This window comes from Myiozetetes cayanensis, unplaced genomic scaffold (genome assembly GCF_022539395.1).
Source record: "Myiozetetes cayanensis isolate MyiCay16 unplaced genomic scaffold, myiCay2020 scf12, whole genome shotgun sequence".
Lineage (NCBI taxonomy): Eukaryota > Metazoa > Chordata > Aves > Passeriformes > Tyrannidae > Myiozetetes > Myiozetetes cayanensis.
In genome coordinates, this window is record NW_026086826.1 from 146,202 (window position 1) to 160,932 (window position 14,731).

The window sequence follows — 14,731 nt, forward strand, 5'->3', positions numbered from 1 at the left end:
GGGAATTTTAGATATGCAGACAGACAAACAGACAAGTAGATGCTATCCATAACTTTAAAAAGGAGAAAATAGTAAGTTGAGACACTCCCTGTACCTTTGGTGTGTCCACTTTTCCACCCTTTGGAGTCTGATTCAGGGATCTCATCGTTGTAAATCGCATAGGCAATGGTGTTCCTCTGCAGGGAAACACACACTTCTGAAACATGACATTGAGTAAAAGGAAGGCATTTAAGAGAACATCTGCTAGGAACAGAAGAATTCAGGACTCCTGTGTGAGCATCATGAGCCTAATCCTGCTCCCAGTTCAGATGACACAGTCTCCCCAGATGCTACAGTAAAATAAACCTGAAGACTCAGCATTAGGGCCCTGGTTAATATGAAGTGGAAGTTTTCTCAATCACTGCAGTAGCCCTTTCTCACAGGGTTGAATATGCTTGCTAAGACAGTTTACATGGGATTAGTGGTGTTTGCTTGCAAAAAAGTTCCCCTCTCTGTTTTTTTGTGCCTCTTTCTGATTTAGCAATCAGATCCAGTGAAAAGATCTGCTGAGTAAAAATAGACAAGAGTACTCAAGAAGGGCAAGTAATTAAAGCCTTTTTGCAAAATATTTGCATGTGGCCGCACCTTATTTCCCCTGAACAGAGAACTTCAAAGCAGTCGGGACATGCTTCCCCTCCCAACGTACTAAGAGTTTGTAAACAGTTTATTACAATTACAGTGAGACCTGCAACAGGACAGGTTTCTGGACTGATGGTATTTGACTGACTTCTGGGAATCTCTTCTACATATAAATTAATGAGACCCTACCACTAATCCAGAGTAGAAATGCAAAGACACACCCAGACTCTCAACAATACTATGCAGATGGTAAAAAAAATAACTACAGGCAGATCTTGTGGTATTTTATAATCACTTCACACAAATATATATATCTGTTAGGTGTTTCACTGTGGGAGAAAAAAAAAGGTCAACCAGTAGCATATCACTGCTGGAGCAGCCACAGTGATTTCAGGGAGGAGATCAAAATCCAGATTTGATTTGAGTTAGTGTGTGAAACACATGCACATAGAAGGGCTGAGGACAGGTGTCTGTAACAATCACCACTGGCCCTGGTCTGAGTTCCAAGCCAGTTCACAGCTTCAGATGTTGCTCAACATGAATTGCAGAGAAGAAGCCAAAGGGAGTATGTACTAACACTCTTTTCTGATGGGCAATACTTTAAGTGTATGGAAAGCTTGACTAGAAATTAGAATTTTGAGGATAATTTCTACTTTTAGCCAAAACTGCAAATAATCTACCCAGCTGTCAAGGCGCTCCCCTTGATGTGCTTTAGTAGATCTGGGCAGTCAGGTCTGGCCATACCTCCATGTGCTTATTTTGGGTGGTTTCATTTCATCTGCATGTAATATCAAGTAAACATACTAACAATAGTTGAATGTCACTTGCCTTGGATTCATATGTCTCATACAGCTGCTTCAGTGTTCGTCCCAGAGCACCCTGTGTCATGTTAATGAGGTATTTGCCAAGCTGCCACTGTGGAGCCAGGGCATCCATGTACATGTATTCCAGCCCCAGCATGGGAATCTCTCCTTTGGCATGTTTTGGTAACTTGTAAAGAGCAAACCTGCAACAATGAAGAGCAATTACTTTTTTACCACCACCCTATTTGAATGTGTAAATCAGTATCTCCTTCCCACCTGAGGAAGAGAAAGGTAACCCTGGGGATGCCTCGGCTGGAGGGGGAGCAGTGCCACCAGCGTGCAGTGTGGACATCCCGGCCTCAAAGCAATGCTTCAGCACAGGAACCAGCTGCAGTTTGGCAGCACAATACCTGCTGCAGACAAATTTATTCTGCTTCTTAGCAACAAAGGGAGGCTGATTTAGCACCACACTCCTGTTGCTGTGGCCAGACTGCTGTTGGTACCCCTAAAGAATTTGAGGTAGCCCTGGTCTGGAGCCCACCAAATCCCTATTGCTCCTGGTTCTGGTAGAGAGCCTCAGGTCCCAAACCCAGTCTAACCTTCTCATAGTCAAACAACTTATATAAATATGGCTTTATATTAAATAGATAAAATTAGGTATTAAAATAAAGAATGCATTATTTTACATTTATATTTTTTACAATCACTAAATAAGTATAAAGCACGGTGATAAAATGTTGTTCCAATCCTACTTTTCCCAAGAGACTTGCACTCTGCTGAACTGTTGCAGACTGGATATTTGCAAACTATTAGCCAGAAACACAAATCTTTTCAAAATTGTAGAGTACTCAATATTGTCAGTAAATGGTTCAGTTCATACTAAGGTCCCTGATAAAGTAAACAGGTTTTCCCATTGCACAAGTCCATGGGATTAATTGCAATATAATTAATTCAACCACTTTCTTTGAGAGCTGTACTTGAGTAATTTATTTATGTCAATAGTAAGGATTGGGTGGCATTAATTTTAGTCTATACTATTCACCAGAAATGCAGCTTGTGCTTAACCCTTCAAGTATATCAGGAGGAATAAGCCTTGCCCAGTTGATTTACAGTCTCAGGTTGGTCACAAAAGGCATCTCCAAATGCAGCTAAGAAGTGGCAGGAAAGCATCCTGCTAGAGGAGGATATTTAATCTGTGGGAAATGTACATGTAGAGACAGAAGAGAAACACACCACTGGTCACCCTGGTAATCCACCTGCACTGCCACTGCCACTGACTGAATGATGTTCCTTAAGTACCTCAGGAGAAATAACTTCTGATGACAGATGCAGAGAAGAAAGTGATTTACATAACAAGGCTGAGGAGAGCTGCCCGTGCCTGTCTGTGCACCAGCTGGCACAACAATCCCTTTATCTGAAATGAAGATTTGGAAAGGAGAAGAATAGCAGCAGTTACAGTAGGTACAAGCTAAACCAGGAAGTAGTAAATGAAGCCTTTCCAAACAGCTTTGAAATGTAGTGGAAGATTTATGCTTTGGAGGTGTTTACAGCCTTGCATCTGACAAATCCACCTTAGCAGGTATGCTTATGGAAATGCTAGTCATTGAGCTATCAGTAAATTGCTGGCCAATTCCCAGTGAATACATATTTTGGCTCTTTCTAGAAAGCCAGCTGAGTATATTACCAATTAAAGTAGTATAAAAACTTTACTGCTATTTGTGCACAGGAAATTTCTCAAGAACTTAGGCATATGTGGGAGCAGAGTGAAAGTTATTTTTCTGAGAACAAAGGAAAAGCAAAGCTGCTTAGACGTAATTAGCATCGTCACATTGTTTGCTTGTGACTGAACACCAGCTTACAACAAATAATCACATCTTTACTTCTAGATCACATCTTCATTTCGTCCCCTCCCCCCTACCGAAAAAACAAACAAACAATATGGATCCAATGGCTTCAGTCCTCAACTCAACACTTCTCAGAAAGCACAGTTTTGCCTTTTATTTGCAGGGAAAACTTCCCACAGAATACAGTGAGTTTGAAAGAATAAGGGAAAGACTAAGCTCTCCTTAGAAAGCTGAACCTGTGGCCATTTCCTCCCGTAGCCTCTGTGTGAGGTGCAGTGAAGACAGTGGGATGAACTGAGCAGAATGAGAGCATGGGGGAGACTTTTGCCCACCCAGGCACTGCGTGGGCATAGGAGCCTCCAGCCCAGCTGGGAGTACAGATGGGATCAGCTCAGATAAGGCAACTGATTCTTCCAGTTTAGCAGCAAATGAAAGGGTGTGTGAATACTAATAATGAGTAATTACAGGATACTGCAGGATGAAACCACTGGATAGTAGGAACTCACATAAAGCTCATGCTAACTGAAAATTAAACCTGCAGTGCTGTTTGTTTGAAAGGGCATTGACATGTTTTGGTGAAGAGGAAGCTCTTCTCAGCAGTTTCAGTTCTGCTTCTCTTGTCAGCTTCGTAGCAACCAAATCCAGAATCCAAAGGCTGACTCTTTCTTTTCAATAAACTAGGATGACCCTGGTAGACAGGCAAGTTTCTCTTTTGTTTGGCCAGGGCACATTGAAAAGGAAGTCCCATTGTCCTTCCTGCTACATTTGTCAATGAGAACATGGATTTGCTTGTGCAGATGCCAAAGCTCCCCTCTGGAACAGGCCCCATGTCACTGGCATTCATATGGAGGCATGGGGGAATTACTCCCAGCCACAGCTTTCAAAGAATTTCTCAGAGAATATGGATACAAAAATTGTCCTCATTAGAGAAATGGATAGTAACAGTGGTTTTATGTGGGATTTTTTGTTTGTTTAGATTTTGGTCCTTTTGGGTTTTTTTAGCACAAAAAATTCATTCTGCAAGGAATAATTACAGTTTGGGGAGAAATGAAAATGAAATATCTCATAGTTTTAAGTTGTTGGGTAGCTGCACCAACTAAGGCTGATTCTTGAAAAAATCACATTACCCAGAAGAGCCTTGGCAAGGGTGACAAGTCACAGGGATAGACATCATACATTTGATGCTACACCAATACATAGCAAAGCCAGCTTTGTGCTGCTGCTTGAGTCAGGAGCACCAGCCTTCCTTGCAGTTAGCTTTGTGGGCAAGGGAAAGATGTGCCTGTTTCTTTATCACTTGTATACCAACTAATCACTGTTCCACAAGAAAAACACTTTTATTTTGAAATTGGTTGATATTTATCTTTGGAAAGCTTCTGGGCTCTTTTTTAAGAGCCCTCGTTTCACTTTTTAAACCTGAGCTGGATACGTATTATGCAATTGTACTTTGCGTCTTTCATCTTCAAAGCGCGTTAATCCAATTAGTCATTTAATACCCAAAGTTGGGCTCGCTGCTGGCAGTGGGGCGGTACCAGCTATAAGGTGACGGCAGCTCCGGCCGGGGGGAGCGGCCCCAGCTCCTCAGGCACAGGCGGCTCTGCCACGCTGCTGCCACCACCCCGGGTCTCTCCCGCATCCCTCTGGGCGGCTCGGCCCCCGACCCCGTTCAGCGACGGCAGCAAGGGGACAAGTCCCCCCCGCTGCTGCTCAGCGAGGAGCTACGAGGCAAAGGGCGGGATGCGGGCGATTCTCCCCGCTCGGCTCGGTCTCCTCCGCCAGATGAGCCCTGTGCTGGAGCCTGGGCCCGGGCCGGCTGCCCCCGGGGCTGCCGCTGGCGAGCGCAGCCTTGGCACCCCTACACAGGTTATGCTCCCTTTGATCATGAGGCATGAACGCTGTGTAAAACGGTGATTATTTTGCAGTTAGTCATAACGCGGTACAGTGGTTGGTTCAGTGAAATGAAATCACATTTCAATAACTTAACCTTGGTTTTCCCAATGCAAAATTCTGCCACTACTCACAGGCAAACTCACAGGACTGAACCAGTGATAGCCCTGCATTGCTTCTCAGTGACCCACCCACTTCCCGCGGATTAATCTCAAGTGTTTTTATTTACTCACTCAGAGTTTCTCGCTGGCACGGTATTTACTTACCAGTCGACTATCTCCCCATCTTCGTTCCTGCAGGAAATCTCAGCTGCCCACAGGGGCACGAAGGAGAGAAGCAAGAGCAAAGCAGGGTGGTACCATGCAGATCCTGCGGGCATTTTGGTTTCTCGGCTGCGCAGGACGAGCACCGAGTAGGCTCTAAAAGGAGAAGTTGTGTTGCGTTAGCTGTCAGCTCATGCCTACGGAGCAGCGAGCACACCCTGGGCGCTGCCCGGACGGCAGAACCAGCATGGGAAGTCAGGTTCCCATAGCAGGGACGGCCATCGACAGCGGGGCAAGGGCTCCTGGGAGCCGCTGAAAACTGCTCGCGATTTCTTTAGGCAACAAAACGTCAGTTGTCAAGTTATGTTTTTGACAAAATTTGTATTTGACTATTTATAAAATTCATAGCATTCTGCTTAAAACAAACCCAAACCAACCTGCAGGCACACAAACCCTTTTTCTTTTTAGTGCTGCATGACTGATGTATAAGTTTTTTACAACTCTCTGAAAAAAAACCTTGGTGTTCAGACAAGCAAAACAAAATCACTTCCATCCCACTATTCTCCACCTAGCCCTCGTAGTGAGCACAGCCCTTACACCGTGCCTGCAGAAAGGGTTTCTGGTGCAGTGCAGAGCCCTGCCCAGCCCTGGCTCCAGCGGTGGGGACCTTCAATCACCCCTGGAGATTGAGCTCGTAGGGACTGACAGTCAGAGAAATGCTCTGATCTCCAAGCCAAATTAATTCACTTACAATTAGTTAATTTTTTAAGTGCATTAGCATTACCGAGGAACAAACATGCCTGAATTGAGCAATTTCACATCTGATAATCTTTTAGCAACTCATGCATAAAAAGCTTCAATTTATATTTTGGTATGTAAAATGTTCTTTCTCCCTTCTCGTTATTCCTACAATAAGAGGGGCTGATTGACATTAAAAGATGTTGATACCAAGTATGGGATATTTCAGCCTCAGGGAAGGTCTACTTCAATGAGCTCTGGCTATTGTAGCATAACAGAAATACAACCTTTGCAGTATTTTGTCATGTTGTGAGTATAGCTTTTTCAGCACTGTAAGAGATGGGTAAATGGGGTGTGTTTGACAGAAGCAGGATAAAACTTCATAACAGGGCTTAACACAAACAAAAATAATGATCCCAGGTAGCCAGGATTTTGGAGGTGTAGATCAAGACCTGAATTTTGCTGCTCACATTCACTTCTGATTCTTTTTGAGGGAGATCAGAACTGTGAGTAAGTTGTGAGGAAACACTTTCAACCAGCTCAGCGTCTTTTGTCCTTGCTCTTGGGAACTGCAACGTGCACAGATGGGTAATAAAATACACAACATGCCAAGAACATGACAGCTGTTCCCATTTTTGTTTATGATTTCTGCCTGCTTAGGAAGCAACCTTTCCACCTCTCACAGAAGAACTGGTTTGATACTCATTGCTTCCACTCGGCCTCGGAACAGCAGGTCCCCGCGCCCTTGTGCACAGGATGGGGACAGCCCTGGGGATGTGCAGTGCCTGCTGGGCTCTACCACTTACAGGGGCTCTGCCATGCAGGACACATTTTGCCAGCTTCTGCTGAAAACAGAGAGGGCTCAGTGCAGCACAGGGAGAGCTGGGAGCCAGAGGAATAGGAGGTGGGGAAAGTCTGTTCTTGGTGGCAGGGAAAACTGGGAGCTGTCTCTAGCGAGGCAGCCCAGCCTGGCGGGTGGGGTGCCTGTGGAGGGTGCAGGTGTGAATGCTGCCTGCCCTCTGCACGGCTGTACCTCAGGTGACAGAGTGCACCGGGACACTCTGGGTTCAGAAAGAGGTGATGGAGGGGAGACTCACAAAGGTCTACAGTCAGAACTAATTCAAAGATGACAAATGAGAGACTAGTTCACTGTTACTCCTGTTCTACAATCTCGCTGCAAGAATATATTAAAATTTTATCCCAGCTGCTGTTAATGTAATAATAGTCTCCTAAAGCATTTTTTCTTCCCATCAGGACTTTGCCATTTATAATGGAAATACTCTCATTATCACAGGTAACCACAGAAATAAAGGCCATAAACATTGTTTATGTTTCATTGACTGAGCATAAGTCAGGCTTCCACTGAGTACCTTTACAACTGCCATGTATTTTCTCTGCAGATCAAGGATGTAGAAGTCCTCAATTGTGAATATGGCAAAAACACAATTAAGTTCCTTCGCCTTCATAGAGAGGGGAAGAAGCATTTCGTTAAAGAAGTGGAAGTGTGCACACATCTGCGCCTGACTTCTCCTCAGGAGTACCTGGAGGGAAACAACTCTCTTGTGATACCTACAGACACCATAAAGAATATTGTCCTCGTATTGGCCAAAAAAAATGGGGTATTTTTTTATTTTTTAACTAGCCTTGCTGTTTCTTATGACTTCATTTGGAAATGTTTGTTATACTTTTTATTTTTATTTGGCATATCAGATCAGCACCAAAGTCATCTTCAGTGATATGAGAGACAAGTTCTCCTCCTCCACTGCAGATTCCTTTTTTTCTCACAGTTGACACTATTTTTGTAATTTTTTCATATAAGATCCATATTTTTTAAAATTTTTTAGCACATAATACTTCATTATTCCTATATAGCATTTTTAAACAGGTCTCAAAGCATGTGAGACTCCTCTTAATTCTTCTAACTGTGCTCTTACCTTCACCAATTGCATCTATCATTATTATAATCTGTAGTGCTAATTGTCTGTCTCCGTAATGAAACTCCATCTCTACCATGTAAAACTTAATCAGAATAATCACTGTTCACTATGCTGAAGTGATTATTTCAGCATTATATCCTCAAAGCATAAGGCTAGCAGTTAATGTCAGTCCAAGGACTGCCGCTCACTGTACCACAGAATGGGAGGTTTTTGACACAACTGCAGCTGCTATTTGCAGTGTATGCTGCAAGCTGGTCAAATGACTGGGCACAGTGCACCAAGACAGAAATAAGAGAAATCTGTGTTTTTAGCTCAAATATTTACAGCAACCAGAAAAATCTAGTTTTGTACATGAGGTAATTCCTTCTTTCTAATAATGCTGTTTGCTGTCTTAGATCCCAAGTTTAGAACAATTTGCTATAGATATCTGCAATCACTTCATGACAACATTTTGCCAAGTGGCGTACGTCAAAACCTACGTTCAAGAAGTACCATGGCAACGTCTGCATGAGGTATCTAAAAAACTAATATATTCTGTTTATGCTGTAGCCATTCCTCGCTCTCTTATCTCCTGTTTTCCAGTTAGCATAGTATTTATGGCACTTTTACTTACATGTCTACTCTAAATTGCAGAATGGTGTTCCTCACATCCACTCATTCATATGTGTTCCTGATGGGATCCGCTTTTGTGAAGCTGAGCAGTGCCGAAATGGTGAGAAAAAAAATTGGCAATTTCCCCTACTTCTTGGTAAATATTTCTGCCAATGAGAGACAAAGATGGCTTTAGAGATACCTACAGGTGTTACAGGGCTTACAGCACAGCCAAAACGCTCCAGAGGTCTAAAACAAAGGATACTTCTAGAGTCTATTTTGCAGTTCTTGATCTCTGAGACACAGCTGAAGAACTAACATAGCTCACATTTGTAAGTACATTCCAAACACAGAATGCTTACAACAGCACATCCAGCAGAACTATTTCATAGTGAGACAGGATGTAGTAGCCTCCCAAGAACAGGCCTCTTACTTTTTTACCCTATAGTATATTCTGCAGTCCCCCATTATCATTTCTCCATGCCACACTGCTACAGGCCAACTGCCCAGTTTGCAGTTATTTTCAAATCCCTGTCAACATGCTCTAATTTTATTGCCAAGATAGCTGCAGTTCCATTCCTACAAGCCAGGCTAGCTTGAACATTGTGAACACTCAGGTCTACATGCAAACAATTTTTCACATGAAAATACTAGAGCGTGCTTACTATTTTTGCACACCAAAGCACTATTTGCCTTAAACAAGAGTTTTGTGATACTTAAAAGACATAAGCTTTCAAACTCAACTGTCTTGTCCATAAATTTGCATTCCAAAGGAAGTGTAAAAATTACCTTTACTTGCTATGGCTCACAACAAGAGTGTAAGCTCAGTCTCACTGTGATGGTGTTTCATTTAACCCATCTCTCAGACTCCTGGGAACTGAGCTGAGACCACTACATCATTTCTCACAATGGGTTTAGAGGTTTTAGGCACTAGTTTGGTACCTATCTCAACTGCACTAATGTAACTATCTCCCATCCTACGGCCAGGGGCAGGACCACTTGCAGTTGCCGACAGGGCACAAGTTTTGAAAGGCGCATTTGAGCACTATCCCTGTGTTCCAAAATGAAGGAGGGAGGGAGGAAAACACAAGTCTCCAGTGTCTCTTGGCCTCATCTCTTTTAATGCTACTATTAACATGAACTACTGCTGTACTTCTGGCAGCCTCAATAGTATTAACTTTGGTGTCTGGAAAATGTTAAGAAAGAAACCTGAACTAAAAAAAAAAAAAAAGGAAAGAAAAAGAGTTTATGCTTTCTTCAAAAGCTGCTGCTCTTAAAAGCCGCTGCTCTTAATGTAGATTCAATTACATTTTTCATCATCTTGAAAATTCAGCATGAAATTCTGCAATTTCAGATTCTACACAAACAAAAAGCCTTTAAGGCTTACTGAAGAAATCACTTTTCCTTCTTAGACTTCCCTTCATGCAGCCCTTTAACTGTTTCTTTAGGATTCCCTGCCTAGGTGAGCAATAACCAGAGAAGATTTTTTAATCACTTTTTTTTTTTTCCCTAAGAGAATGTTCTCTATATTTAGCATCCTCCTATGCACCTCTCAGCCAGACACAGGAGTTCAATTCTCAGTTAATCCTACTTTTAACGCTTTTCTCATCAAGAAAAAAAAACCCTACTGAGACTTAATAGACATTTTCTGGCATTATATCAGCTGATAAAAGGCTCAGAGTGTTTTGGAAACTGAAAACATCATAAGTAAGAGAGTCAACATTTGACAATTGAAGACAGCACAAGCACAAAACATACTGAAAGTACAACGTGGGCTTTTCACCTTGGAAACTCTGCCAGGTGTTACCTCCTTCAGAGTGAGTTTCAGGCTGATTGCTGCACAGCCTTTCAGTCTTTTGTTGCAATGAGCTCTTTCAAACAAGGCTATATATTTTACTATAGGATAAATGTATCTTCAGTTTCACTGATAGAATCTGCACTACATTAATATCTGTGTATCACAATCTTATACCCAAGCAATAAATTAATCAAGATCTGAACAAACCCTGTCCAAGAGTTTGTCCAAGGGTCCATATCCTGACCAAGGACAGTCTCTTCTTTACATTTTTTTAAGGTTCAGATAAATAAGTAAGGAATATAGGCAAAATTACAAATACACCTCCATAGACTCATTCAAAAGCAATAATGAATGTAAACAAGAAAAGACAGATAAAAGAAACATAAGATGCAGTATCAATAATATTCAGTCACAGAGCAGTTTAAAAAAAACCCCAAATCTCTAAACAATCATGCAGTTTACAAATGTCTACCACAGTGGAATTGTTTCCAGTATAAATTCCTGCAAAGACATAGTTTAAAGACAAAATCTGCCAGTCTTGCCAGACCAAGGCAGGATTACTATGCACCAGATGTATTCAAGGATTACTAGCTAGCGTGAGCACCAAGAGAAGCACTGAAACAGCAGCTTGGGCTTCAGCTACTGACTATCTGTACAGGCCCTGAATGAGCCTGCATGCCATGAAGTTTCTACTTTCTGAATCTGCTTTTTGGCAGCTCTGGTCAGTGAAATTTTCAGTTATCAGTTTGGTGTGCTCTTAAATGACTGACTGCATGTAATTTTTAGCCACTATTCAGAAAGTGTGTCAGGAGAAAACATTCAGGACATAATTGTTTGATCTTTAGGGGATGATAATCCACTCATGCAGCAGTGATCCACAACAGCACATTTTATAAATAGTGGCTAAGAGCAAAGTCACTGACAGTTTGAATCTGTGGGCGGCATCTGTACCGATGCCAGTTCCTGCCTATTAGCTGAGCTGCAAGGATTTGCATTGACTCCTTGCCCTCTCGTTCCAGAGATGCAAAACTCCCAACCAGATGGGTATGTAAAGCAAATTTCTGACTGAAGCTCTGCCTTTATACAGATTGTTTTTACACTCGTCTGTGTTGTTAGAAAAGGTGCACCATACCTCTCCTGTACACCACAGCACTAGTAGCCTATTTCATTTCCCTTTAGAGAAATCAGTCATTCCTAAGTTGACATCAGTGGGAGCCAACCCAATGTATGTCCCAGTTCCAAGCAAGTGAGATTAAAAAGTTCTCCTTAACTTCAGGTCAATTGATGGGATTCTCCATTTTCTGGACTGAGTTCTGACTTCAGTAGTTTCTGTCTTGCTTCTTACCGTTCTGCTAACATCAGTGTGCAGAAAATTATTATCTGCTTTCTGGCTTTGGAGCTGTCATTGCAAGTATCACCCAGAGTTTTTTTTCTCTCTGCCTGAAAATGAGCTCGTATTGTCTTGTAATTTTGGATCATAGGTCCTCTGGTCGTCTTTGCTGGAATTAAAGACCTGAAACTTATGAAGACAACACAGTCTGGATTTGAAGGCTTCTATAAGAATGAACACACCACACTTCCTGAAAGACATGACAGGATTCTATGTGGAGAGCTCTTCTGCAAGTGGTCATACGGCGAATGCAAGGATTTTGACTTTGACTGCATATGGTATATGTCATACCAAGTAATACTGATTAGCTAATCTATAGCCACAAAGTCCCCCTATACCACACAGCAGGTGTAAGGGCCAGATCTGCATCTGCTGTGCACCAGCCACTCGCAGGTCTCAGCGGTGGCACTAAGCCTGTTACAGGGAGTGAGAGGCATGTCTTGGGGTCTCTCTGATGCTGTCTCAGTGGACAGGGTTTAAATGAACAGTTCAGTTTCAGTGCAGAACACATCTAGAGAATAAAATAATGATTTTTTAAAATATTTTTAGCAAAACTTGCTTGTGAATTCTAGAGCTGGCGGGGGAGAGCTGGGAAGAATTTGGAGCTTACATGACAAATAAATCATTCCTCCACAAAATCCCATGTGCTACATATTAGCCAGAAGATACATAAAAAATATAAAAAAATCCACCTCACAGTAAAACATTTTGGATCTAAACAGAGACAGCTGATACAAGGTTTTGTAAGAACCTGTGTTACCTCTAGGAACAAAATCCGTGAATGTATCCTTGAAGCCTTTTCCGGACCACCCGACTGTGGGGAATATTCACCCTCATACCAGAAAACTGTCAACTCTATCCAGATGCTTGTCCTTTCCAAAGTGTCACAGGTATCTTCTTTCCTCCTTATGATGTTTTACTTAAACAATAGTGAATGTTAATTGGATGAGCAAGAAACAAACATGAGACCATTATTTCCTCTGTCAGACTGAAAACTGGTGGTACAGCCAGATGGTCAGAAAAAATAGGAACACACTGAGAAGTTCCTATGATGCTTTCCAGGTGTGAGCACAACAGGAGAATATCACTCAGTGCTTGGCAGCACTTGAGTAAAAGTGAAAGGTGTACTACACATGTTTACTAGATTACATTTAGTCAACTGTACTGGGAGGGCTGCATTGTTCTTTTTCTACGGCAAGTGAAAAGCCTGCCAAGCTGTTGCTGAAGAGGTGCCCTAATTAACTGTCTCATCTGTTTTATGGTTTCAGGTACAGGTCATAGAAGTGGTCTTGAACAACACTTTTTATAATGTCCTAGACATGAAGAATCTAGGCTTGAACAACGACAAAGAAGTAAGTAAATGCTTCAAACATAACTTGCCTTCACTCTTTAGAAATACTCAGCCTTAAAGCATAGCAGCAGTTCTGCACACAGAGCTAGAGGGAGCAAACTTTCTCACCCAGCCCCAGTAAAAGCTCCACCTTAGAGGTAAGGTTTACACTGTTTACAAAAGAATAATTAGTTGCCTTCTTGCATTGTTGATAAAAGCTAAAGGAGCTCAGTGAAATGCTTTGGACATCAAATGGATCTGTAACAGAGACTCTCTCTGAAAAATTATTTTAATTTTCTCCACTGAATTTGACTTTCAGTTATAATGTCAACCTGTGCAGTTTTAACCAAGCATCCTTTCCCATAGCCAGGCAGTGTGAAAAGCCAGCCCACTGTGGCTCTTCTTTCTGCTCCATCGGCACCACCACTCAGGCCAGGGAGCATTCTCAGTGCAGCAGAGCTACGAGCAGGTCAGCGAGGCCACAGGCTGACTCTGGGTGACATACCACCAGCAGTCTAAGGGAGCAGTAAAGGGATGTTTCTGTAACCATTAGAAGCCAAGGCAGATTGGTCCAACCATGGACAAGGTGCAAGCTTGGGATCAGGCAGAGGGTGAGACATGTAGGGGATGAGATGTATTTACTCCTCCCTCCACAGCTGCTGTAGCTGCCAGCCAGGTCCAGCTGAAGGTCTCTCATGTGAAAGAGAAACAGGGTTATTCCATTTTGCATCGATGGTCTACAACCTGTTTATGCTCTAGTCTCCCCCAAAGTCTTGTGATACTGCTTCCATCCTCTCCCATCCTTGCCTTCTTCCAGGTGGACATTATAGGTCCATCTCTTCTTGTTATAACATCAACATCCACCACTGATGTTTGTAAGAGAAGGAAAGGGCCTGGGAAGTGAATCTGTCTCAAAAGTAACCCGTGTGTTTGTGCTCATCCCCCTCAGGTTTTGATTCCTGTGGAAGCTCCTTATGGCTCCTGTGCTTGCACACTTGGCAGGAAGAAGTTTTTCGAAGCACAAGGCCATGTGCTGAAAGATGAGAGGAAATGTCAGTTTGGACTGGCAGCTGCCCAGGGAAACTAAACCTCTTGGCTATGTTCACACCTTCCTGATAAACTTAATAGCACAGCTTTCCTATCAATATTTACTCCTTACTGGCCTCTTCCATTGCTGACTACTTTTCCTTCTATGAACTCCTGAGGATGAGATTTATGAAGAACCCTCAGAAATTCAGAAATCAAAGTCTGTTCCTGAATTTCAGTGTGATTTGCAGATTGAAATCCCCTATGCTCTTTGAAAAATCCCAGCTGGAAACATTATAGCCAATTAATTTTTAAACTAATTATTCCCAGACCTCTTAACAAAATGAATAATTTGATATCTGCAATATTTTTTGACATGTAAAATCAGAAACTCCGTATATTCTATTTTTTAATATTTCTTCAGTGAAATGAATATACAGGCACAAGATCTGCTGTTTCATTGACATAACCTGACATAACCCCTTGATGCCACACTGATCTACAGA

The 14,731-nt window shown here is 42.3% G+C and overlaps 2 protein-coding genes across 4 annotated transcripts in view; one reads left to right on the forward strand and one right to left on the reverse strand.

Moving 5' to 3' along the window:
- The window catches only part of DNASE2B (deoxyribonuclease 2 beta), a 33,404-nt gene that overhangs the window by 4,771 nt on the left and 13,902 nt on the right, over nt 1–14,731 (reverse strand). Inside the window, exons 2-5 of one of the 3 annotated variants that reach the window (XM_050306748.1) lie at nt 8,704–8,848; nt 5,419–5,571; nt 1,447–1,624; nt 95–176 (exon numbers count right to left, since the gene is read on the reverse strand). In XM_050306748.1, the coding sequence (XP_050162705.1) occupies nt 95–176; nt 1,447–1,624; nt 5,419–5,531 (373 nt within the window). In that variant the 5' untranslated portion in view covers nt 5,532–5,571; nt 8,704–8,848. Of the gene's footprint in view, nt 1–94; nt 177–1,446; nt 1,625–5,418; nt 5,572–7,523; nt 7,670–8,703; nt 8,849–14,731 lie in introns of those variants that run through there. The other 2 variants (XM_050306747.1, XM_050306749.1) reach the window with 2 other exon arrangements.
- On the forward strand, nt 5,609–14,352 carry LOC126635646 (uricase-like). Its single transcript, XM_050307066.1, has 8 exons — nt 5,609–5,707; nt 7,509–7,772; nt 8,486–8,602; nt 8,724–8,802; nt 11,961–12,147; nt 12,636–12,759; nt 13,138–13,221; nt 14,149–14,352. Exons 1-8 carry the CDS (start codon nt 5,609–5,611, stop codon nt 14,284–14,286), a joined length of 1,092 nt encoding a protein of 363 aa, XP_050163023.1. The 3' UTR covers nt 14,287–14,352.

What these genes read in the sequence shown, in the direction of transcription:
- LOC126635646 (XM_050307066.1), top strand. Translation starts at nt 5,609, where the DNA reads ATGCCTACGGAGCAGCGAGCACACCCTGGGCGCTGCCCGGACGGCAGA. An exon ending in GGACGGCCATCGACAGCGGG is followed by an intron (nt 5,708 to 7,508) that starts GCAAGGGCTCCT and finishes AGCATAAGTCAG; the next exon opens with GCTTCCACTGAGTACCTTTA. An exon ending in TATTGGCCAAAAAAAATGGG is followed by an intron (nt 7,773 to 8,485) that starts GTATTTTTTTAT and finishes TTGCTGTCTTAG; the next exon opens with ATCCCAAGTTTAGAACAATT.